General features: G+C 33.4%; 3 protein-coding genes across 3 annotated transcripts; 1 reads left to right on the top strand and 2 right to left on the bottom strand.

Annotated features, from left to right (window-relative positions):
• On the bottom strand, positions 5,865-8,011 carry LOC109346667. The gene is made up of 3 exons (XM_019586357.1): positions 6,946-8,011; positions 6,658-6,853; positions 5,865-6,559 (listed from the first exon to the last, which is right to left on the bottom strand). The coding sequence occupies exons 1-3, from the start codon at positions 7,357-7,359 to the stop codon at positions 6,072-6,074; spliced, it is 1,098 nt and encodes a 365-aa protein (XP_019441902.1). The 5' UTR covers positions 7,360-8,011; the 3' UTR covers positions 5,865-6,071.
• Positions 8,544-10,690, bottom strand: LOC109346666. The gene is made up of 3 exons (XM_019586356.1): positions 9,625-10,690; positions 9,337-9,532; positions 8,544-9,238 (listed from the first exon to the last, which is right to left on the bottom strand). Exons 1-3 carry the CDS (start codon positions 10,036-10,038, stop codon positions 8,751-8,753), a joined length of 1,098 nt encoding a protein of 365 aa, XP_019441901.1. The 5' UTR covers positions 10,039-10,690; the 3' UTR covers positions 8,544-8,750.
• Positions 16,992-18,398, top strand: LOC109346665 (histone H2A variant 1). Its single transcript, XM_019586355.1, has 2 exons — positions 16,992-17,158; positions 17,884-18,398. The coding sequence occupies exons 1-2, from the start codon at positions 17,042-17,044 to the stop codon at positions 18,178-18,180; spliced, it is 414 nt and encodes a 137-aa protein (XP_019441900.1). The 5' UTR covers positions 16,992-17,041; the 3' UTR covers positions 18,181-18,398.

The following is a 24,320-nucleotide window of genomic DNA, read 5'->3' as shown; positions in this document are numbered from 1 at the left end:
TCATCATCATTCTCCCATTCTATGTGTAGTTTTGTCAAAGAATCAGAGTTTTTGCCTAATTCATTGATTGTTCTTGCTTCATCAAATTGAACATCCCTGCTGAACACTACTTGCTTAGTTTCAAGACTGTACAATTTATAGGATCCTGTGTTGTTGTAGCCAAGGAAAACCATTGCTTCACCTTTATCATCTAGCTTTGTTCTCCTCTGATCTGGTATGTGTCTGTAGCAGATTGAGCCAAATATCTTCATATGTCTCACAGTTGGTTTAGTTCCTGACCATGCTTCCTCAGGGACTATATTTTCAAGCCTTTTAGTAGGACATTTGTTGAGTATGTATGCAGCTGTTGAGGCTGCTTCTCCCTAGAATTCATTTGAGAGTTCTTTGCTTCTCAACATGCTTCTGACCATATTCATTATGGTTCTATTCCTTCTCTCTGCAATCCCATTGTGTTGAGGTGTGTAAGGGGCTGTAACCTCATGCATAATGCCTTGTTCACTGCAAAATTTGCTGAATTCTCCTGAGTTGAACTCACCTCCACCATCTGTCCTAAGGATTTTTAGGCTCTTTCCTGATTGCTTTTCTGCTTGGGCCTTGAACATTTTGAACACTGAGAATGTCTCACTTTTGTTCTTCATTAAGAACAACCAGATCCTTCTACTTAGCTCATCCACAAATGTGATGAAATATCTGCTCCCTCCCAATGATGGTGTGTCAAGAGGTCCACACACATCAGAGTACACTACCTGCAGAAGTTCTTTGGCTCTTGATGGTGTATATTTGCTGAATGAGGTCCTTGGTTGTTTGCTTATCACACAACTATCACACATCTTCTTAGGATGCTGAATTATAGGTAATCCTGCAACCATGTTTTGTGAGTTTAGTCTACTCAAATCTCTAAAGTTTAGATGTCCATACCTCATGTGCCATAGCCATGTGTCTTCTGCTAAGGACTGAGCAGACAAGCATTGTGATTCAACAGTTGCTAGGCTTATCTGAAATGTTCTGTTTGGAGCCATTGGTGCTCTCATTAGCAACTTTTTCTTCTGATCATAGATTTCTAGTGCTCCATCAATTAGGCCCATAGAGAATCCCTTTTCAAGCAGTTGCCCCATGCTAATTAGATTGCTTTTCATGTTTGGCACATAAAGCACATCTGTTATTATAGCATGCTTACCATCTTTTCTGTTTATCAAGACATCACCTGTTCCTTCAGCTTGGATCATTCTGTCATCAGCAAATCTAACATTGCTCTTCTTTCTTTCATCATAATTCACCAGCCATTCTCTATGTCCTGTCATGTGACTTGAGCAACCAGAGTCTATGTACCATACCTCACTGTTCTTGTCTACTTGGTTGGTTATCATCATGAGTAGCAAAGGTTGTTCTTCATTCTCAGTTGTTTCTTCTTTGACCATATGAGCTTCTGTGTGAGACTTGCCTCCATCATTGTTTGATCCAACAGATACCCTGCATTCATTGGAGAAGTGTCCAGTTCTATTGCAGTTGAAGCACCTTATTCTTTTCCTATCAACTGATCTTCTGCTACCTTTCCATTGACTCAAGTTACCTCTTCTTTCTGAGTCTTGTGATCCAGGAACAGTTTTGTCATGCTCCTTCTGCTGGAAATTCTTGTGATTTCCTCCTCTGAAATCTCTTCTTGCACCCCTATTTCGAAATCCATTCCTCCCATTCCAGTTCCTCCTTTCTGTGAATTGAGCTTGTAAAGCTTGATCCATCACTTTGTTGAAGTATTGTGCTATTCTCTCATTGGATTTCATCTGCATTAATTCATATTGGCGCCTAAGTGTTTGCAATCTCACTTTCTTTAATTGTTCTGCCCCCTGGTTGCAAGCTTCAAGGATCAACCAAGCTTCTTTTGAGTTTTCTGCACCAGAAATTTTCTCAAAGTGTGCCTCATCCACACATTGATGCAGCAAGAACATTGCCTTGCAATCTTTCTTCTTATTCTCTTTGTGCATTCTTCTTTGCTCTTCTGTTCCTCCTTCAATGAGGGGTTGGAACCCTTACTCAACTATCTCATCAACTTCTTGATACCCCATTAATGCCTTCATTTGTACTCTCCATTTGTTCCAATTCTTGCCATCAAGAATTGACAGATTTGCTGGGAAGTTGCCACTGTTTTGTCCCATGCTTATTCACTCTCCTTTTGTGTTCTTGTTCTTCTTCAACCTAGCTCTTGATACCAAAGTTGTTGGAACACAAAACCGAAACAGAGAAGGAAGAAGTTGGCTTTGAGATAAAGAAAGAATGATAGTGAAAACAGAAAGAAAATGTGCAGATTCAAAGTGTGAGAATTAGAGAAAAGTGTATGCAAGAAAAGAGAATTCAATCTTCTTCATTATTGATCAAGTTACACAAGTTACTATTTATAATAAGCTAGTGACTAACTAACTTAACAGAATTTTGAATTATTACTATTTTTAACAAAAAAAATACAAAATAAGTGGCACTAATAAACTTAAATCAATGAATCAACCTACACTAGTTTTATTTTAACTTTCTTCCCCGTCAGGGCGTAGCTAATGATAAAAATGCATATAACTATATCCATAACTATATACAGGTCCAGTAGTTACGAAAGCTAGTTCATGCCCCCAGTGTAAAATTTGGTGAATTAGTTTTGCTTGTTATAAATTATAAACTGTTGGGAAGTAAATCCTACATCGCGTAACTCATTATCTCGAGAATAGTTTAAATATTAAACATCTCATTGTCAATTAGTTTTAAGATGAAACCTTAACATAAACAAAATTCTCTTGAGGATAAAAACGGGAATAACGTGTAAAATTTATTAATATACTTGGACAGAAACAGAGTTGAGATGAGTGTGAAGGGTGAACAGAAGAAACAAGAAACAGAAGCCATGCCTTGAAAATTATATGTGGCGTGCAATGTTCAATGTTCAATGTTCATCATCAAACACTAAACGAATCTCTCGTGTCTTTTGCACCGACACAAATTTATATTTTATAATTTTATTTTCTTTCAAAACCAACCTTTGAAACTCTCAACTCACGAGAAAGAATCCTCCCCTCACTCTTTTTTCATTACTTTTATTTTCTTTTCCTGATTTGGATAAATATTAACACAATTGTAACAGGGACTGGTCCCCTATCTATACTAATGGATATACATATTAAATTTCTGGTCCCCATTCAACAGGTATAATTATTAATTACTAGGTTCAGATATAATAATTATAATATGGAGTTAACATAGAAATAATTACCACTGTAAATATATTTTTATGCCTGTATTGCTCTTACATTCCACATTCTTTATAAATTGTGTAACAAAAGATTAGAAGTATTTTATTCTTTGCTTGTGTAGTCTATTACTTAATAATTTGAAATGTCAATACACTATGTACTTTAATAGTCTTTATAGAGTGGGGACAAAAACATATCACTGAAAAACTAAGGATAAATCAGAACGGAAATTGTTAAAGTGAGAAGAGAATCACATTAAAGTTATAAAAAAATTGGAGACAAAATCATTGACTTGTGCAGCAAGCACCTTAGCTTTAGCCTTTAGAAAAGGTTAACAAACTCTCAATATCGACTTCAAATGGGATCTCTTTTATATGACTGAAAAAGAAGAACCTGACAGCTTTGGAGCCAGCTTGCATTATAACACATGATTCTTAACAAAATACCATACTATTTAGCTTTGTTTAAGTGCATTTACTATTCTGTATTTTACCATTTAAACTATTTATTTGGTTCGTGAAACATGTGATACGTTATTTAATTAAATCAAATCTTTAACAATACCCCTCTTTTTTGTTTTCTAGTTCAAGTTGTGATTAAATCTCTTAGCATATTATTACATTTGGCTCGTCTTTTTATCCATCCTAGCCTCTTGCATCTCAAATCTCAATGAAATGAACAAAATATTATTAGGATGGTATAGACAATTTTACCTATAATGATGAATTGGTGAATTAAATTTATTCTATTGTATCTCATATTTAGCTACTTAATCAAAGTGAAACTTTGTTGTTGATACACATCACTTTTGATTTGAGGTGAATTGCTTCCATGATAGACGTAAACCATTATTTAAAAAAACACAACAATATAGTTATTTTCTTCGAGGAGAATTTCACACATATATAATATTAGCTTCAATTTTGAAAACACGTATCATATTTCTCTGGTTGTATATAAATTGATTAATTACTAATAATTATATTTTTCTGTAAAATTTGAAATATGTAAAACATAATGTGTCCTAATGATCAATTCATATAGTAGTATAATATCATGTTGGATATCAAAGTATCATATTATGTCAAAAGTCAAATATTTAATTTTTAGAATTTATATTTATTTGAATAAATAGACTATAAAATGAATTAGTTCCTTAAGTATCATTTTATTTCAAAAAATATAATAGTTAAGCACATTTCAGTTAAAAAATTAAACGTGATGAGTATCGTGTGACTAAAAACAGAGGTACAGAATTGTGTAGAAGACTAGAACATTCTAGTGGTACTGTAATGAAATAAAATAATGCAAACAATAAATAATAAATGGAAAGCAGCGTGTAATTTAATTCCGGAGAGACGGTGGATGCACTCACTTTGGTACGAGGCGCGGAAACGACAAAACAAGGTTACTTCAACAAAGTGCCTTCGATCAGATCGAACTACTGACATGAAAAGGGCAGATAAGGGAATATTATGGAAGAGACCTGCTATCCCTAGTCATGTCTTCAACATGTCTCTGACCAATCACAATGAAACAAAATTGATAAAATTATGAATATTTAATTTTTTTAACTGACGTGATATAATATAATTAGTCTGGGATAGGATTTGGACAGCATATCCTTGTCCGAATATTATGGCCCAGTAAATAATAATAAACACTGGGGTATAGCTATTAAAAAAAACAGAAACTGCACACCATTGTTCGAGGAAATGCTTGTTGCTAGAATACAGCAGAATGTGTGTAATGCATTTTACAGTCAGAATGAATTCCAAAAGGATATTTTCAATCCAATGGCTAAAAAACTGATTATTGCGGTTTTGGTTTATAGTTGCCATCTTTGACAAGATTGGAAGGTTTGCAATCACATTGATTGAATTTATCTTTTAGGACGGTGTTCATATATTTACCCTTTTGATCACTGGAATTATAAGGATAATCAAGTCCAGTATTTGGCACAGAGCATGTACAACAACAAAACAGATGCAGGGTGCCATGTATATATTGGTATATGCAGAATTCATAATCAGCTTATCATAGCAAATCCTACTATAGTTTAGATATTGTTGGTGATGGTAGTGCTTTATTTGCGACAATTACATGCTTTATGCGTATGATTCTGAGTCATATCCTGTATTTCTCTATGGTCATAGTGGGCATAAGGCAATTTATAAAACTAGCAGTTTATTCATAATTCAACCATTCCTGCCAACCAAACGTTCTTGCATATTTTCTCTGAAATATACCTCCTCACAAAAACTCCCTCTAGTAACGTTTTCATAACCCACAACGTCTTTGAAAATCCAACCAAGAAACAAGCATTATTTATGTACAGCCGTAATAAGAAGAAAGAGCAGCGGAGTGCTGTTAGTGAGGAAGAACGATAGCAGAGGAGACTTTACAGCTTCGGATTGTTGTTATTGTGCTAAATAAGGCAAAGAAAAACTCGAGTGCTGCATAGTTTTTGTAAATTAGTCTTATTTAATAGCCAAAACAAACATGTTAGGCATAAAGATACTATATGTCTTTTTGTATTAGTAATTAAGTTCCAATTATGTAGAAGAAGGTTGTTGTATTTCTAAAAAAAGCAAATGTATTCAAAGGATCAAATTCCAAACTTGGCTCCAATAAATAAACTAAACTATACTTAAACTTTATTCATATTAGTAAAATACACCCCGCACCTAAAAAAACCAAGGGGGAGATAGGTAAGAGTCACAGAGCTATTATAGTTATATATCATATTTTGAACCCTCACTTTGGCAAATTAAAGGGAAAACGCCTCTTACCGGAAAACAAAACAAAAACAAAAGGAAAATGTCAAAATTGTATGGGTTATTCATTATCTTTATCAAAAACTGCTGCAAAACCAGTTACAACCTTAACTCCAGATAGTGAACCCTTGGCCTTGACCTCCGGTGGCTTCCATTCTACCACCGCCTTCACCTCCGCCTTCTCCTCTTCAGCTGAACTCTTACAAACTTGAGACTCAACACAGTTACTTCCCTTCAATAGCTGCAGATTCTCCATCTTTGGTGGCGTAGCGCGCGTATAAGGAGAAAGCCATTTAGCTCTAACGTATTCAGCCCTCCTCCACGGTGGAACATGCATCCCTTTCTTCTTCAAACTCTGCTTCACTGCCTCGGATACAATAGCCACAATGTTCTGCAACCTATCACACTTGCCTACAAATATGTATGGAAGATTCTGGAGAATCGTCTTGTATGTCTTGGTTGATCTAGCGATCTCAAATTCAGATTTAAAGTCAATGTCAATTAGCACCCGCTCTTTCCCTAATATCACATCAATATATTCATATTCCCCTACACAAAATCACACACACATATACATGATTAAGAAAACATGAATTCTAATCAAATCAAGCTCAAACAACAAAGAGAATTTGTTAGAGAGAAATTACCGGAGGGGCAGGAAGGGGATTTTTCCCAGCAAGATTTGCAAATGGAAGCATCATATCCGAGAGATAACAAACATTCAGTAACAATCTTTCTGCAGTAACTATCTTTGCGCTTGCAGATCTTGTTATTATTATCAACTATCTTTGTAGTGTCCGCTAGCAAGTTCCTCTCAAAAACACTTGCACAAGCTACCATACCCTGTTCAAAATTATTTAAAAAACGCGTTTCAGAATCATTCCTTCTCTTTTTTTAAACGGTTTCAATTACAATCTAGTTGAAGCGCTATTTACCTTGAGGATTTCACACGCTTCACTGGGAGAATAGTTAGAGTCGCTGAAATCGTCTGAGTCGTTGTCAGAGTTATCGTCAGAGTTCCTATTGAAGCAGTTACAGCGGTTACGTCCGCACCTAACGGAAACAGAGTGCTTCTCAGGATTCTCCTCTATGAAATTATGCACCATGTTCGTCAAGCACACCGTACTCGGCTCAAAATCATGTGAGTAGTTGATGCCGTCCTTGCACAAATTCTGTTCCTCGATGGCGCCGGAAACTTTCTCCACCGCAGGATTTCTCAGTACGCCGGAGAACTGGCGCTCAAGGAGCCGCTTCAATCGTGACTTAACGACAGGCTTGGCCAGCTCAAGCCTAGTCCCTTCCGCCGGTAACTGAAAATCGATCGGCTGAATTTTCATCGGAAAAGGCATGACGAAAATGATGATAGCTCAACAAGACAATCTAACAGTTTTTTAGTGTTTCATCTTCTACAGTTTCCGAATCTCGAGTTTGATTTTAAAATTGGACTCGCAAAACAGAACTGTGTAAAGCAAATTGAACCTCTAAAAGTTCTGCAAAACCTTCTTTATCGATTCTCCGCATACGATTTCAAAATTTGAGAACGGAGAAACCAAAAAAAAAAGCAAATAAAAAATAGAATAGAAAATCAATGAAGTTCCACAAAAAATCGAAGACTCTGAAACTACGGCAAGTCTTTTTGATTTTTTAATCTCCTAATATATTTATATAGTCATAATCTGCCTCGTGCCTGCGGAAGGAAGCATGGAATAACTTGAAAACTCTGCTAAGTAAAGTCGCTTTTGTTTAGGGTTTCTAATTTCTACGACCATACACGATTCCATTTCCCAAACAAGCTACGGCACGATAACCTCAATAGGATTCCAAGATCAGCAACGATCGCCGGAGCCTCCATACAATCCGGCGCGCCGATCAATTTCCGACGAGTATTTCACCGGATACAAAGTCAGTTAGGATTTAAAATAGAAAATGTTTGTTTGGTTGCGTGAGGTGATGGTTTTCGTGCATAGCAGGTTGCAACTTGCAAAGTGAGAGGATAATGTGGGGATCAATAAGTATGAACTATTTAAAGCCAGTGAGAATGAAAGTGTGATGACTTGGACCGAACCGCCACGTGTACACCCTGCGTGGTGAATTCTGAGAAAATAGCAGTGGCGAAGTGCTTTACGTGTCGAAGAGCGAACCGGGTTTAGTTTTTTGATACCGGTTCATGATGACACGATAGGCCGGGTGTGAGAAGCTGAGTTATCGAAATAAGGGCTCACGGTGGAGGCATGGGCCCAACCGAAAATCCAAAACTCTTTTAGGTTTGTATGTGAGGGAGGGTATAGCGGAAGGGGGTCCCACAGTGTGTCATAAAAATAAAAATTTATGATTGATTAGCAAAGAAAAACTCGAGTGCTGCATAGTTTTTGTAAATTAGTCTTATTTAATAGCCAAAACAAACATGTTAGGCATAAAGATACTATATGTCTTTTTGTATTAGTAATTAAGTTCCAATTATGTAGAAGAAGGTTGTTGTATTTCTAAAAAAAGCAAATGTATTCAAAGGATCAAATTCCAAACTTGGCTCCAATAAATAAACTAAACTATACTTAAACTTTATTCATATTAGTAAAATACACCCCGCACCTAAAAAAACCAAGGGGGAGATAGGTAAGAGTCACAGAGCTATTATAGTTATATATCATATTTTGAACCCTCACTTTGGCAAATTAAAGGGAAAACGCCTCTTACCGGAAAACAAAACAAAAACAAAAGGAAAATGTCAAAATTGTATGGGTTATTCATTATCTTTATCAAAAACTGCTGCAAAACCAGTTACAACCTTAACTCCAGATAGTGAACCCTTGGCCTTGACCTCCGGTGGCTTCCATTCTACCACCGCCTTCACCTCCGCCTTCTCCTCTTCAGCTGAACTCTTACAAACTTGAGACTCAACACAGTTACTTCCCTTCAATAGCTGCAGATTCTCCATCTTTGGTGGCGTAGCGCGCGTATAAGGAGAAAGCCATTTAGCTCTAACGTATTCAGCCCTCCTCCACGGTGGAACATGCATCCCTTTCTTCTTCAAACTCTGCTTCACTGCCTCGGATACAATAGCCACAATGTTCTGCAACCTATCACACTTGCCTACAAATATGTATGGAAGATTCTGGAGAATCGTCTTGTATGTCTTGGTTGATCTAGCGATCTCAAATTCAGATTTAAAGTCAATGTCAATTAGCACCCGCTCTTTCCCTAATATCACATCAATATATTCATATTCCCCTACACAAAATCACACACACATATACATGATTAAGAAAACATGAATTCTAATCAAATCAAGCTCAAACAACAAAGAGAATTTGTTAGAGAGAAATTACCGGAGGGGCAGGAAGGGGATTTTTCCCAGCAAGATTTGCAAATGGAAGCATCATATCCGAGAGATAACAAACATTCAGTAACAATCTTTCTGCAGTAACTATCTTTGCGCTTGCAGATCTTGTTATTATTATCAACTATCTTTGTAGTGTCCGCTAGCAAGTTCCTCTCAAAAACACTTGCACAAGCTACCATACCCTGTTCAAAATTATTTAAAAAACGCGTTTCAGAATCATTCCTTCTCTTTTTTTAAACGGTTTCAATTACAATCTAGTTGAAGCGCTATTTACCTTGAGGATTTCACACGCTTCACTGGGAGAATAGTTAGAGTCGCTGAAATCGTCTGAGTCGTTGTCAGAGTTATCGTCAGAGTTCCTATTGAAGCAGTTACAGCGGTTACGTCCGCACCTAACGGAAACAGAGTGCTTCTCAGGATTCTCCTCTATGAAATTATGCACCATGTTCGTCAAGCACACCGTACTCGGCTCAAAATCATGTGAGTAGTTGATGCCGTCCTTGCACAAATTCTGTTCCTCGATGGCGCCGGAAACTTTCTCCACCGCAGGATTTCTCAGTACGCCGGAGAACTGGCGCTCAAGGAGCCGCTTCAATCGTGACTTAACGACAGGCTTGGCCAGCTCAAGCCTAGTCCCTTCCGCCGGTAACTGAAAATCGATCGGCTGAATTTTCATCGGAAAAGGCATGACGAAAATGATGATAGCTCAACAAGACAATCTAACAGTTTTTTAGTGTTTCATCTTCTACAGTTTCCGAATCTCGAGTTTGATTTTAAAATTGGACTCGCAAAACAGAACTGTGTAAAGCAAATTGAACCTCTAAAAGTTCTGCAAAACCTTCTTTATCGATTCTCCGCATACGATTTCAAAATTTGAGAACGGAGAAACCAAAAAAAAAAGCAAATAAAAAATAGAATAGAAAATCAATGAAGTTCCACAAAAAATCGAAGACTCTGAAACTACGGCAAGTCTTTTTGATTTTTTAATCTCCTAATATATTTATATAGTCATAATCTGCCTCGTGCCTGCGGAAGGAAGCATGGAATAACTTGAAAACTCTGCTAAGTAAAGTCGCTTTTGTTTAGGGTTTCTAATTTCTACGACCATACACGATTCCATTTCCCAAACAAGCTACGGCACGATAACCTCAATAGGATTCCAAGATCAGCAACGATCGCCGGAGCCTCCATACAATCCGGCGCGCCGATCAATTTCCGACGAGTATTTCACCGGATACAAAGTCAGTTAGGATTTAAAATAGAAAATGTTTGTTTGGTTGCGTGAGGTGATGGTTTTCGTGCATAGCAGGTTGCAACTTGCAAAGTGAGAGGATAATGTGGGGATCAATAAGTATGAACTATTTAAAGCCAGTGAGAATGAAAGTGTGATGACTTGGACCGAACCGCCACGTGTACACCCTGCGTGGTGAATTCTGAGAAAATAGCAGTGGCGAAGTGCTTTACGTGTCGAAGAGCGAACCGGGTTTAGTTTTTTGATACCGGTTCATGATGACACGATAGGCCGGGTGTGAGAAGCTGAGTTATCGAAATAAGGGCTCACGGTGGAGGCATGGGCCCAACCGAAAATCCAAAACTCTTTTAGGTTTGTATGTGAGGGAGGGTATAGCGGAAGGGGGTCCCACAGTGTGTCATAAAAATAAAAATTTATGATTGATTAGAAAAATATATTTAAGTTAAAATTTAATTATTAAATATTTTTTAACCACTTACAAGTTTATAGCACATGAAGTGACACAAACTGGAACGTCATATGTTCCGGTGAGTAAGACATGTGTGGTTAAGAATTATCTAACTTATTATATTCAAAGATAATTGAGTTATGCATTTTTGTGTTATGGAAAATAGTATTAAGGATTAAGTTTTTGAAGTTGTTGTTAATATTTTATTAACTATCTATACATAAACAAATAGTTGTATAGGCTTTTCTATGTTGCGTGTGACTTTTGCTTGACGATAACACCGCCATAGTGTAAGGTTTATAATGTCTAAGAGGGAAATGTTTTAAGGGGTAGTTTAGTCATCAGGTGTACCACATACACCAGGCAATGTATTGAGTAGTAAAGTGGTGACAAATGGGTGTGTAACTGAGCCTGAAAACGGTGGTTAATGGATGATAAGTGGTTACAAGTTAGAATTGGAGTATTTGGAATGACTAAGTTGCCCCCGGTATTTACACAGTTTTGGTTAGGGGTTGGTTGATACATTGTCAATATCGTGTTTATGAAGCTTGCTTGCATACGTGGGTTGAATTGTGGGGAAAAACAGAGAAGATGGAATTTAAAATTTTGAAAAAGATAAAAAGTCAGGGGATAAAATTGGAAGGAAATTGAGTGGGATCAACGCCCTTTGGAGTTGAAAACTTGCAAGAGCTTGAGATAGGAGGCTATTTTGGAAGACTTAGTATCCCTTCATTAATAGTTTCACAAATATTTTAAAAAACAAAAAGGACTTTTAATGATATATATATATATATATCATTATAATAAAATTATATTTTATCATTAAAACAAGTAAAAAATATATATTTGTCTCTCCATTAATGAATATATTCATTATTCATTTTGGAAAGTGCAATTAAATTTTTGTTTTGGAAAGTTGATAACTTATCATTTGAAAGTAGTAATTATATTATTGCATTTTATCTTTAATATTTTTATCTAATAATAATTATTTATACTAATAAAATATAATAAAAATATATTTTAATTATTAACAATTTTTTATAATAATAACTTCAATATGGAAGCAAACTTTAAAAAAGTTAGACAGATAGAGAAATTACTCAAAAGAGCAATACCACGGAATATGGCGCTACATCTAGTACATTGAAATAGACGTCGTGATATCTTTGAAAATTGCCACGTGTTGCAAGGTTCTCACTTCTCATGTTGGTTGTTTGCCAAAGAAAAGTTAGCGAGTGATTAAATGGAAAACATGCCTAATTTAAAAAAGAAAAAGGTCCTAAACATAATTTTTCTTTTGAACGGAAGATAAGTTTCCTTTTTTCAAAAAAGAAGGGGAGGTGAAATTTATGGTCAACATTGTAGAAAAACAAAGAGAGGATATGAAAGAAAATATATCAAAATATGGACAATGAAATATATTGAATAAATCATAGGAAATAAATAAAGTAAATGATAAATATAAACATACAGAAATTCGTTTTAAAGAGTCATTAAATATAAATATCAAGCTTTTAATATTTATAGAATTTTAATAAATTGATTTTTCAAAGTAAAAAAGGTATGAGTTCATATTGCAATTAATAATATGTATACGCATGTCAAGAAGATTGTAAGAATAGAAAGTGAGGTCTGATAATATTTTTCTCTTATTATATGCTTACACCAAGAATTAAGTTTGAGCTCTTACCCTTTTTTTTAAGTGAAAAAAGAGAATAAAAATTACAACCACAAAAAAAAACTAATATACAATTCTCATGAACCACAAAACAAAACCCCTACAAGAATTAAAAGAGGTCATCTAATCCCGTCGAGTATAAAATTAGATTAGAAATCCATTCAAATTAAGGCATAATCATGTGGTTTTGTCTTCTTTTGATCCATAACCAAAATTTGAATTTTATTGCATCCATAATATCCTCCATACACCCTTTTATTGCTAAAAATTACGTCATTTTGAGCTCTCCAAATAGACGAAATACTAGTCATCCAAAGCATATAACGTAATCCTTCCAATAAGCTTCCCTTAACCGTAAAAGATATTGTAAAACGTGAGTTTTACCACTTGACAATACCATAACCACGGATTCTAACCAACTATAAAGAAGTTGTCAAACTCGATAAGAAACATGACAAGAGAAAAAAGATGGTCCACCATTTATCGTTGATCCTAACACCAAACACACAAAAATTCTTATCGTACTTTACAAACATAACATTCTCATTAACGGGACTCCGGACCAAAAGTAAATGATAGGCTAGAATATCATTTTAAGTGAGAAGAAATATGTGTGGAGTATAAGTTTAATGAAGGATGCAAAATCCTAAGATATGGATGAAAATATAAATTATATTATATTACAAGTCATAAGAATTAGGCATATTTGATCAATATTGAAAAATGATGAGAAAATAGGAAGAGATCTAAATATTAATAGAGTATACTATTTATATATTTTTAGTGTAAAGAATTATACATAATTTTTACATGATTTATTATTCATTTGTATTAATTTTTGAAAAATTAATAATAATTAAATATGAATGATAAATGATGCAATAACAAATGTGACACTCAAGTTTATGTAAAAATGTATATTGAGATATAGTTAAAAAATAAAAAATAAAAATGTATTTAATTATTAAAATATCAAAAAAATTGGATTAATATGAAATGATTAAAACATAAAAAAATATTGAATGAATGAAGTATTATCTCTTAGATGATGGAAAATAATGGAATAAATATATGCACTGGAAGTATATAAGTTTTATACATTGTTACTATATTATCTATCATTCACATTCAATTATTATTGAATTTGGAACAAAAAAAATAGTTGAAATGGGTGGATGATAATTTATATATAAATCTTAACATAACATTGCATTGATTATGTGGAAATAATAATTATTGAGTTATATGGCTTAATCAATGGTGGGTCTTGTAGAAGTTGATATATACTAGGCTCCAGTGAATAAAAGAAGATGATGGTCCATGGCAAATGAGTGGCAGAGCTCATAAAAACAACACAACGTTAACGTTTGTGCGGTGGACCACACACTGATCAATATCTTGTCGGGAAGTAACCCACCCTGCTACCTTTTAACTGCTAAACATGCTTCTAGTAGTACTGTTAAAACAGTTTCATAAACAAAAACTTCAAGAAAACTTCTGCCATGTCAAGTAGCTTTGCAAATATTATCATTCATCTCTTCCCCTTAAACATTAACTGAAGTTATTAAAGAATGAAGTGCATAAGGTTGTGAGTTCGAGTGTCACTGTTAACAAAAAAAGAAGTTAGAAGGTGATTTGATGGTTAGGGTGAAGTCTCATCCATAATACAATACTAATATACTAACAAAAAAAAGATTAACTTATATTGAGCATGCACACAGCTGATTAATTTTCATTAAGAATGTGATGTACACAAAATCTAATATTATGAATATATGGGCATGTACTTATATAAGTAAGTAATACTTATTTGGAGTTTATGAAGAAAAGAAATACATTATTAAAACACTATTTTTTAACTACCTATATATCTAATTACTTTAATTGACAATTATAAAAATAGTAGATAAATAAAAATAATAAATAAATATTGTGTTATTTTTAGTTATTTAACACATTTCAACTACCTCACAACTAATTTTATCCAATAACTCACTTTAAGTTGACGCTGGGACATCATGAAAACAGTAATTGGATTTTATTAGTTGAAAATACTGTTCATGTGATAAATTGAACATTGTTGAAACGTTAGAGCGCATACACGAACAGGAGGCTTTGTTAAAGTAAAAAAAGAAAGCTAGATCTCTGGTATTTTATTGGTATTAAAAATGTATATAATTCTTTCATTTTAAATGCTAATCTCGAAAGAGATTTGAAGTGTTTGGAATTTTTTGGTGGGAGACAAATATTGAGAAAACGTGTGATGCAAAAGAAATGATATAGAAGTAATTTAATTTAAATGTTCAATAACCTCATATTTTTTAATCGATTAAATGCATTGGTACAAGGAGAGTTCATATGTGAATGAAATGGTGGGTTTAATCTTAGACGTTGGAGTGGTAGTTGGAGTTTAATGTTGCTGGTCCAACATGGTACGCAAGTCTTCACTTCATTTTCAGTTTCTGTTATAGATATTTGCGCGTCCTCTCAAGATTTTCATTATTCTCACTCAGTTCTTACGTAATCAAAACGAGAAAAATATGGATACATTGAAAATGTACAAGATTTATACACTGTCATTGTATCATTTATCATTGATGTTTAATTATTGTTGACTTTTCAAAAAAAAAAAAATCTAAATAAAGGGTGAATGATTGAATACAGGTGTATAAATCTTTACATTGTCAATGTACAAATTTTACTTTCAATCAAAACACATGTTTTCTTGCGCATTATTATTAAGAGGAAACATTTACCTTTTGATTTTAAAAAGAAATGGTGAATCATTTTCTAATTAATTGAATGAAGCTATTTAGGACATATCATTGAGGATTGACATATTTTAATGGATTTGAGTGGGGATTTATCCATTTCTTATATATTATATTTATACTATTCTGATACATGCATAACTATTTAAAGGAATTAGCTCCTCACATAGTGATGAGGAAATACATTTCATTATAAAAAACTATCTGATTCAAATGTTGGATATATATATATAATAATAATAAAAGTATGATTCAAATGTTGGATATATATTATAATAATGGTGTATTGCATGCTTTGCTTGAGAAGAAAGGATGCCAACAAATCTCACCGTCTACTATCTAGTCGTGCGGTGCCTTCGATTGTATGAAAGAAAACAAACACTAAAGTAAATAAAGCTTTAAATCAAGTATTTACTTTAAAGTCTACATGACTTTGAAGATTGACAATTTTAATATATTTATAGGTAAATTACGTTTGAGAATAGTATTTACAAAGTCATATTTGTAATAATGACAAGTATTACCGTAGTTAGTTAAAGAATCTCGATTCTTTCTTCTATATTATCCTCAATTTTTTATTAAATGTTTTTATTATGGAAATGATCTGATATTCATCATGACACAGAACGAGTAAGAGTCATACAGAAAATGTTATAGCCTATAGGTTGATGTAAATCATCAAATAGTTGACTACGACCAGTGAATTATATTCACTTTGGCATTTGTCAAAAAGTTAGGCTCGTATTTCGTTTCTAAATTATTTTATCAAAGGATAACTTATTATAATATTTTTATGTAACTTTTACTGTTACCATTGTGTTACCCTGTAATTTAAGCTAAAGGGTGGACCCAGCAATGAGACTAACATAAGATAAAATAACATCAATGAATCACTGTTTCTTGTGTATTTTTCCTGAACCTTCCTATTGATGAATCATGAATCAGAAGTCCCTTTCATTTGTAATATTCCACGCACAAGAGCTAAAACGCGTTTGTGCCATATTGATGTCGACAATATGCAAGACTTGGGAGCCTACTCCTATGTTCCTCTTTATCAAAAACGATAAAGTCACATTATCTTTCACTTTAACTTTCTTCTTCATGAAATTTTGTACCAAAGTAATTGCTTGCTTTCTCATTCTCTATAAATCTTTAAATTATAAAAAATATAAAATGTTAATCACATTATATATAAGAATTGACAATACATAAGTAGTTTTATACATTAACTATTTATTATTATTACTTATCATAAAATATTATACTATTAAATTTTTTTCACAACTTCATTACGGATTTGGTTTGATGAAGAGCCCATGATATTAAATCTGGGCCGTTAGTTTTATAACCAAAGTGGGAGTGAAAAGCAATTGGCGGGAAAGTAATAAAATTGAAAATTTGAATTTGGGAATGAAAAATATTTTCCCACGCAAGAATGAGCGCCACTTAGTTTGAAACGCACATTTAATGAATAAGATCTCCTTCATATAATCCATTTGGATCTAAATCCTGAAAATAAAAATCTCTGAATTTGAGATCATGGCTGGAAAAGGAGGGAAGGGGCTTCTAGCAGCGAAAACAACAGCAGCAGCAAACAAAGATAAAGATAAGGATAAGAAGAGACCCATTTCTCGTTCTTCCCGTGCTGGAATTCAGGTAACCTATCTCACTTTTTCAACTCATTCACTTCTATTAATTTACCTTTTCATTTTTCGTATGAAATTTCCATGATTTCCACTCCAACCTACCGTTTTTTCCTCATACCACGCACCTTGATTTTGTCTCACCACCAAGTTTTGCTTATTTGTTTTGGTTCTCTCTTATATCTGTATAAAATCATTCTAGATTCTAAGAATATTTGTTTCATTAGATGAGTTTGACACTATAGTTTCCAGGTGGTTTACCCCATTGTATGAAGTGGGTTTAATTTTTATTGAAATCAACTCAGAATGACCAGGCCTGTGTGCCACGGTTAGAGTCTTGTGCGATGGTCTATGCTGGTGTGTTGATGGCGATGGACTGTCTTGGCCAGATTCCACTTTCCCTCTGTCATGGTTTTAATTCTCTGGTCAAGAATAATTTTGGCTTGGTCGTGTTGCACTTTGGCTCGGTCAGGAGTGATTTTGGCTTGGTCAAATTGCACTTTGGCTCGGTCATGTTGTACTTTGGCTTGGTCATGGATGATGGCCTGATCATTCTGAGTTCACTTCAATAATTTTAAACTATTAAAAAAATCTGTAACGAGTTGGATCCATTTAATATTTCTCATGTTTAATTTTGATTCAATTTTAATCATTCCACCATGCTTTACAATTGAACATAGCAAAATTGATTTTTTCAAATGTTATCTGATTATATTTGAATGGATGGTTTTGTTTCAGTTTCCTGTGGGTCGTATCCACAGACAGCTGAAACAAAGGGTCTCAGCTCATGGACGTGTTGGAGCCACTGCTGCTGTATACTTAGCTTCCATTCTCGAGTATCTAACTGCTGAGGTTCTTGAACTTGCTGGTAATGCAAGCAAAGATCTCAAAGTTAAGAGAATTACTCCAAGGCATTTGCAGCTTGCGATTCGAGGAGATGAGGAGCTTGATACTCTCATCAAAGGAACCATTGCTGGTGGTGGTGTTATCCCTCACATTCACAAATCCTTGATCAACAAAACCTCCAAAGATTAATATGTATTTGGTTTTCAGTTTAGATGTCTGTTTATTTAAACTAGGTGATGTTTGTTATTTTGACTTTATCACAGTAGGCTAGGATGCTTTCTTTTTATAATTAGATGTTGGCATATAAATTGGTAGTAATTTTATGTTGTTTTTTACTGTTTGAATTGGTCTGTTCTGGATTTGTAAGGCTGTTGGATTGAAGGTTTGACAATGCTTTCTTTCAGATCTGTGATTTGTCGTCTTGATTCTTCGTATTTGTTTGCTTAGTCTTTGCCATGGGTCACCCATTGATCATGGTCCATTAAATATGGTCATGGTTGAAGGTGGAGATAATATAACTTAAAACTATCATAGGAAATTTGATGTGTTCATATGAAAAGGATGAAGAACTGAAAATTACTTGCTGTTAGCTGATGATGTTTTATATTCCATCTTGCATTGTGGTTTCCTCATTCATGTTTGCTGAACACTGCTATCTTTTCTTCAAAACCTTTTTATTCAAAATTAAAAACATTCTACTACAGTTAAAGAAAATAAATGTAGTTGCCTTTTGCGCCAAGGGTAGAGGTCTTATGATTTTGCCTAGGAAACTCGAATCTTTGTTTGTATGTTATAGTCTATAGATGTTGATGATACAGAAGTTGGGCACACAGCCAATGTTGAATGTTTCATGCCAGTGAAATAGGTATCAGCCTCACTACTGCAGTAGCAATTGTAGTTTTTTGCTTCTAAATTTTTTACCACTATATGCAGTTGTTGTTTACGAGCATCATTGTGGTTGCAGTGAATTGCACAAAGTTGTGTAATTTAATAAAAGAGTTTGCATCACATGATAGGTAGAAGAGGTAAAACATACCCCTGATACAAATTGCACAAAAATTTGCAAAACCTAGCAACTGTCGTATAGAGTAAAGTGATTCAAAGTAATTAACACAATGGACCCATCAGTGGGTAGTATCAAAATTCCATCGGGTGAGATATTGGCTTTGAACACTGCCAAATTGCAAAGGAGTTCGCATATTGGAAAATGTACAGTCATAAACATATAATTATTGAAAACTTTTAGAATATTGGCTGCAGTTGCTGACTTGCTGTAACTGGCTAGTGAGTTTATTTTATGGTAGTTGAAATTAAGAACAGGCGGCGTAAGGTGAAGAAAAGGGGGTGAGATTTGAACCTACATCCACAAAAATCGAGCCACTTGGAAACTAGAAAAGCAAAAAGGTAGTGTTTTGGGGTAATTGAGTGGACTAGTGCTATGTTAGAAGTCTCACATTGAATAAAATAACAAATGATACTTAAGTTATAAGGTTTTCTCAGTCTTAATATGCTGCTTCTGAAATAAAGGTAATGATTTCAGATTAAACTTTCGTAAGAAGCAATTGCTCATGGTTCAATAACTCTATCAATTTCATTTTCGGAATCTATATTTTTCCCCAGAACATGTAACTTTGTTGAAATACATTAAAAAATAACTTCTTAAGGACTATGAGACTTTAAAAAATTGGGCTCTAAATTTAAAATGAACTTTCTACTTTAAAATCAATATCATATACGTTTTACCAAGCCCTAAAAACATGTAAAGAGGTTCATCTAGGCCGTTTGAAGGGCCTCAACAATTTTCCAAGCCCAAATTTGTCCTATGTATAGTATGAGTTTCGGCCAGTCAATTCATCTGAGTTTTTTTGTTGTTGATAAAAAGACAGTGAAAAACCTTGTTTTTTAACACTAGCTTCTATTTTCATGTTCTATTACTACATTTCTCTATTAATTATTTTAAATACCAATAAAATAATTCACGTGATTCAAATATGAATTCATATTAATTCTTTATATATAACCAAAAGTTTAGGTAGGTTGAGAAGTTCTTTATTTGACCGAAAGCTGAGAGCATGCATAAATCAAGTCAAATTTTATTTGATCTAAATACCAACTTGGTGACCATATTTTTCTTATTCATTATAACCATCCAGACATTCCCAAAGAAAAAATCATTTTCCACATTGGAACTTACCAAATAATTTTAACCTTAACCATCAATGTAATAGTAAGTAAAAACAAAACTCAAAAGATGATATGATAACTAAGTTGAATGGTTTAAGGAATGAACTCAATGAAGTAAAGGAAGTTTTAGGTTCCTGTCTCACCTATAACAAATACTAACATAATAATATATGGAGATAAAATTCTTTGTATTAAGAACAAAGCAAAGGCCCGAGTGTTGGTAATTAAGGAATTGACATTGGGAAGGACAAGAAGAAAGAGACAAGGCTTGTAGAGAGAAGAGACAAGCAACAAAGGAAAAGAAGGGACAGATTTATTGTGGTATTGAGGTGTGGCATGTGCCTCTGCATGCTTCTGCCATTTCACTCTTTCACACACATGCATAGTTATAAGTTTGTACCTTAATAATATTGCCAAATAAACGAATCTCTTTCTACCTAGTAAGCATTTCTTCATGAAGATGAAGTTAAGAAATGAAAATGAATAGGGGTGACAAATAGAGAACCTTAGTTATCGTTGGATTTGGCAAGGGATGGGGAATTGCAAAGAAGAGTAGTGGTGGTGGAGAGAGACATGGGCTATTAAGAATCTTACTATACAAAAAAGATAACAGAAAATGTAAGGTCGAGGCCCACATCAAAAATTAAAGTTTGGTACTGGAGTAGCTTACATCTTGTCACAGCCCCACCAACACTGAACCCTAGCTGCTTAATAATATTAACAATATTCAGTGAGGATGGAGGGCTTAAGGAACGGGATGCAGAAGGTTGTGAGTTCGAGTCTAAAAAAAAGAGTTATAAAGTGATTTGATAGTTATGGTGATCTGAAGAAAATTGAAGGTTCAAGTCTCATTCATAACAAAAATATTAACATACTAACAATTACCAATAAAAAAATATATACATGAAGAAAAAAAAAGTAAGAAATAGATTTTTTTGAAGAATTTATCAAATTTTGATGTACAAAATATTGAGCTTTTTTACATATTATGGTAGATTGAACGAATTTGCTTAGGTATCCAAAGTCATGCACATAAGTCATAACTACCTTACATGTCATCAATATGGACTAACCACTCCATAGATACCATCATATTTAAGGGCAAGCCTCAATTTTCCTCCAATTTTTGAGACCCCTTATTAGAGGAATGCACTAGATTACCTAAATCAAACGTAGGTCAAGGAATTTCAGAGAATAAACCTCAAATTGAAGGCTTAAACACATGTGGTTAGGACTCACCTTTGACCTACTTCACCACCGTTAAAATTAGCCACTCATATGGGATAATAAAGAACGTCAATGCTATATTCTTCTTTCATAAATACATAACGATCCCCCAATTTTTTTAGGTAATGGTAATTAACCATTCACTTTGGGCTTACACACATTTGTTGGATCAGACTACGACCAGGGAACCTCCGTTCTTCCTTAAGTTCACTGTATCCCAACCGAAACATCGACTCTGATACTACTTGTTGGACCAAACTGCAGGAGCCTTCAACCATCGAGGAGTTCCATTGTTAGATGGGTATGGGAAGAGTGAATAGTCACAAGTGAGACACCACGTCTTGAACCAAAACCTTAAGACATTAGTTCCATGGGCTTTTCCTACTTATAAAGTTTTTTACTCCTCCACGCATATCCAATATGAGACTTCACACTTGAATAAATCCAACAATATTACATACCAAGAAAAGCAAATTACACTAAGCTTTGTTTATGTAAACAAATGAAAGAAAGCTAAATTTGATATGACTTAATAAAAGTTTATTCATAGATGAACACACTCAATACACAATTTTCCAATAGCAAATAAATTTATATTTTGAGGTTCCTTTATCATTGTAGCTTTCAAAATATGAGCTGAAAAAAGATTATTAGTTCATTAACCTATATAGATTGGCACCTAATAGTTCAGCTATGTTGATGTGGAATTGCTATACATAAAATATGGATAGAAATCACCTGTTTTAACTTGGTGTCCCCAATCATGTCTCATCCACTTATATATAGACATTTGGATTTAATGAATTATTTCTAAAAAAATGAATTAAATCAAAGTATTATTTTTCATTTGTTAGCAAACACTGATTGATCTGGACATCGAAACAAGAAAAACAAAGACAGACCATCCACGTTCCATAAAACATCATGCACGAACCAATTTAGATTTAAAAAGCTTATGACACTTCACTTTTGCTCTCACATTTCTCATACTTAAGCACATGATGTAATTAAAGTGTAGTTGTTAAAAAAAGAAAGTGAAGTAAATTCCATCATAATCAAATGCTTAGTATTACAAATATCTAAAATAATGTAGGTGTAAGTATGCATAACTTTACTATTTTTATTTTTTAAAAATGAAATAATAATATGGAGATTTCATGGTCAGTATCTTTGGTTGCACATGACATAATGCAGAAATGCATCCAATTAAAGTTGAACACCACCTATCTCCCTATAATTGAGGAAAGAAAAAGAAATGATAGCATAGCACTATGAATTGTTGGGTCTGCGTCATGTCCTTGTTTTTGTACTACATTTGAGCACCAACGATTGATGTTAGATGAAGGGTTGATATCAAGTAGTTAATGTAACTATCCTGTAACTAATTAAGGAACCAATTATGTAAGCATGTGCCAATTGGTTCTTAAAGGGATAATTCAATTAAATGGGTTAATTATCATGGCATAAACATGTACCATTTGTTTTTTATTATACATAAAATATAAAGTTAATATATATTTAATTTTAATTTGCTTTTCTGACAAATAAGAAACAATAAATATATGTAGTGATACAAATTTTGAGATAGAAAATGTGACTCCCCATAATCAACAATTTCCTTCTAAAACCTGCTTCAACTTTGTTATGATTAGTACTCATGAGTTGCTTTGGTACAATTTATAGGATCAGAGCCTTAATTTCATGCCATAAAGATGGAAACAGAATAATAAATAGTGCTATCAAAGAAAACAACATAAAAAGAATAGAACCATAAATAAAGTACATATATCAATATATCAAGAATTTTAATACATGAATACTGTTATTAATACTTACAAGTGTCTATTAAATTACATTGATATTCATGAGTTTTAGTGAAATTATACAAACTACTCATTACTTTTTTATATCTACATAAACATTTCATAATTTTTATATTTTCATTATACTGATCATGCATAATAAATAAGTGTAATTTTTTAAACAAAAGATATGATAAATTCAATTAAGTTAAACAAAACATGATTTATTGTGGAGACAAATCCAAATAATATATGAGTTAATATTTATTTATTATTTTTGGTCCGTTACAATATATTATAAGAGCGATTTAAACAATATTTCTTTAGAAATGTTGATGCATTATGTAACCAAAAATAATAAAGATACATTGATTTGTATATTATTTGGACTTGTCTACACAATATATCATGTTTTGTTTAACTTAATTGCATTTATCACATTATTTGTTTAAAAAATTACACATATTTCTTATGCAGGGTGGTCAATGTAACGAAAATATGAAAAATAGGAGATGTTTGTATAGATATAGAAAAGTGAAGAGTGGTTTGTATAATTTTACTAAAACTTATGGAGTTTCGATGTAATTTACTATTGATTTTAATACATGAATACTAGTGAATAAAGAATCTGAATAAGAAGTGTCAATAAACACTTTGGAAAGATAATTGCATATTCCTTATTGATACATACATAACTCATGTTTGGACTTCAAATTTTGATTTGAAGAGATTGATATAAACATGTATGTAAGCATGTGGAATTTCAATGAAGAGAGGTGCATGTCATTTGAAAGCATCACATTTCATGGGTGCCCCCAATTTTTGTATCACTCCATGTATCAATCATCAATTCTGATTCGTTGAAAAAATTATTTAAATTATAATTGTAATTCTTAAATATTTTTCTGACCAATCACACATCTTATTATATGGAGTGACACAAAGTTGTAGTACATATATGGTTGAAAGGGTGGTTATGATATATAACATTAATTGGAATACAAAAAGAGGATTTAAAATGCGGCAGACTGAGTTAAGGAAGAAAATGAAAGTAGGGTCTATAGAGAGACACATGACCCCAGAATAGTTGATATCTCCTTATCCAAGTTGGTCACG

The sequence above is a fragment of the Lupinus angustifolius genome, chromosome LG04 (genome assembly GCF_001865875.1).
Source record: "Lupinus angustifolius cultivar Tanjil chromosome LG04, LupAngTanjil_v1.0, whole genome shotgun sequence".
Classification (NCBI taxonomy): Eukaryota; Viridiplantae; Streptophyta; class Magnoliopsida; order Fabales; family Fabaceae; genus Lupinus; species Lupinus angustifolius.
The sequence above is the reverse complement of the archived record's forward strand: the minus strand, read 5'-3'. Positions and strand labels throughout refer to the sequence as shown.

Excerpts from the sequence above, each read along its gene's own strand:
- LOC109346667 (XM_019586357.1), bottom strand. The coding sequence starts at position 7,359 with ATGCCTTTTCCGATGAAAATTCAGCCGATCGATTTTCAGTTACCGGCG. Across the intron at positions 6,854-6,945 it reads AAGCGTGTGAAATCCTCAAG|GGTATGGTAGCTTGTGCAAG; the intron begins GTAAATAGCGCT and ends AATTTTGAACAG. Across the intron at positions 6,560-6,657 it reads ATCCCCTTCCTGCCCCTCCG|GGGAATATGAATATATTGAT; the intron begins GTAATTTCTCTC and ends GATTTTGTGTAG.
- LOC109346666 (XM_019586356.1), bottom strand. The coding sequence starts at position 10,038 with ATGCCTTTTCCGATGAAAATTCAGCCGATCGATTTTCAGTTACCGGCG. Across the intron at positions 9,533-9,624 it reads AAGCGTGTGAAATCCTCAAG|GGTATGGTAGCTTGTGCAAG; the intron begins GTAAATAGCGCT and ends AATTTTGAACAG. Across the intron at positions 9,239-9,336 it reads ATCCCCTTCCTGCCCCTCCG|GGGAATATGAATATATTGAT; the intron begins GTAATTTCTCTC and ends GATTTTGTGTAG.
- LOC109346665 (XM_019586355.1), top strand. The coding sequence starts at position 17,042 with ATGGCTGGAAAAGGAGGGAAGGGGCTTCTAGCAGCGAAAACAACAGCA. Across the intron at positions 17,159-17,883 it reads CTTCCCGTGCTGGAATTCAG|TTTCCTGTGGGTCGTATCCA; the intron begins GTAACCTATCTC and ends GTTTTGTTTCAG.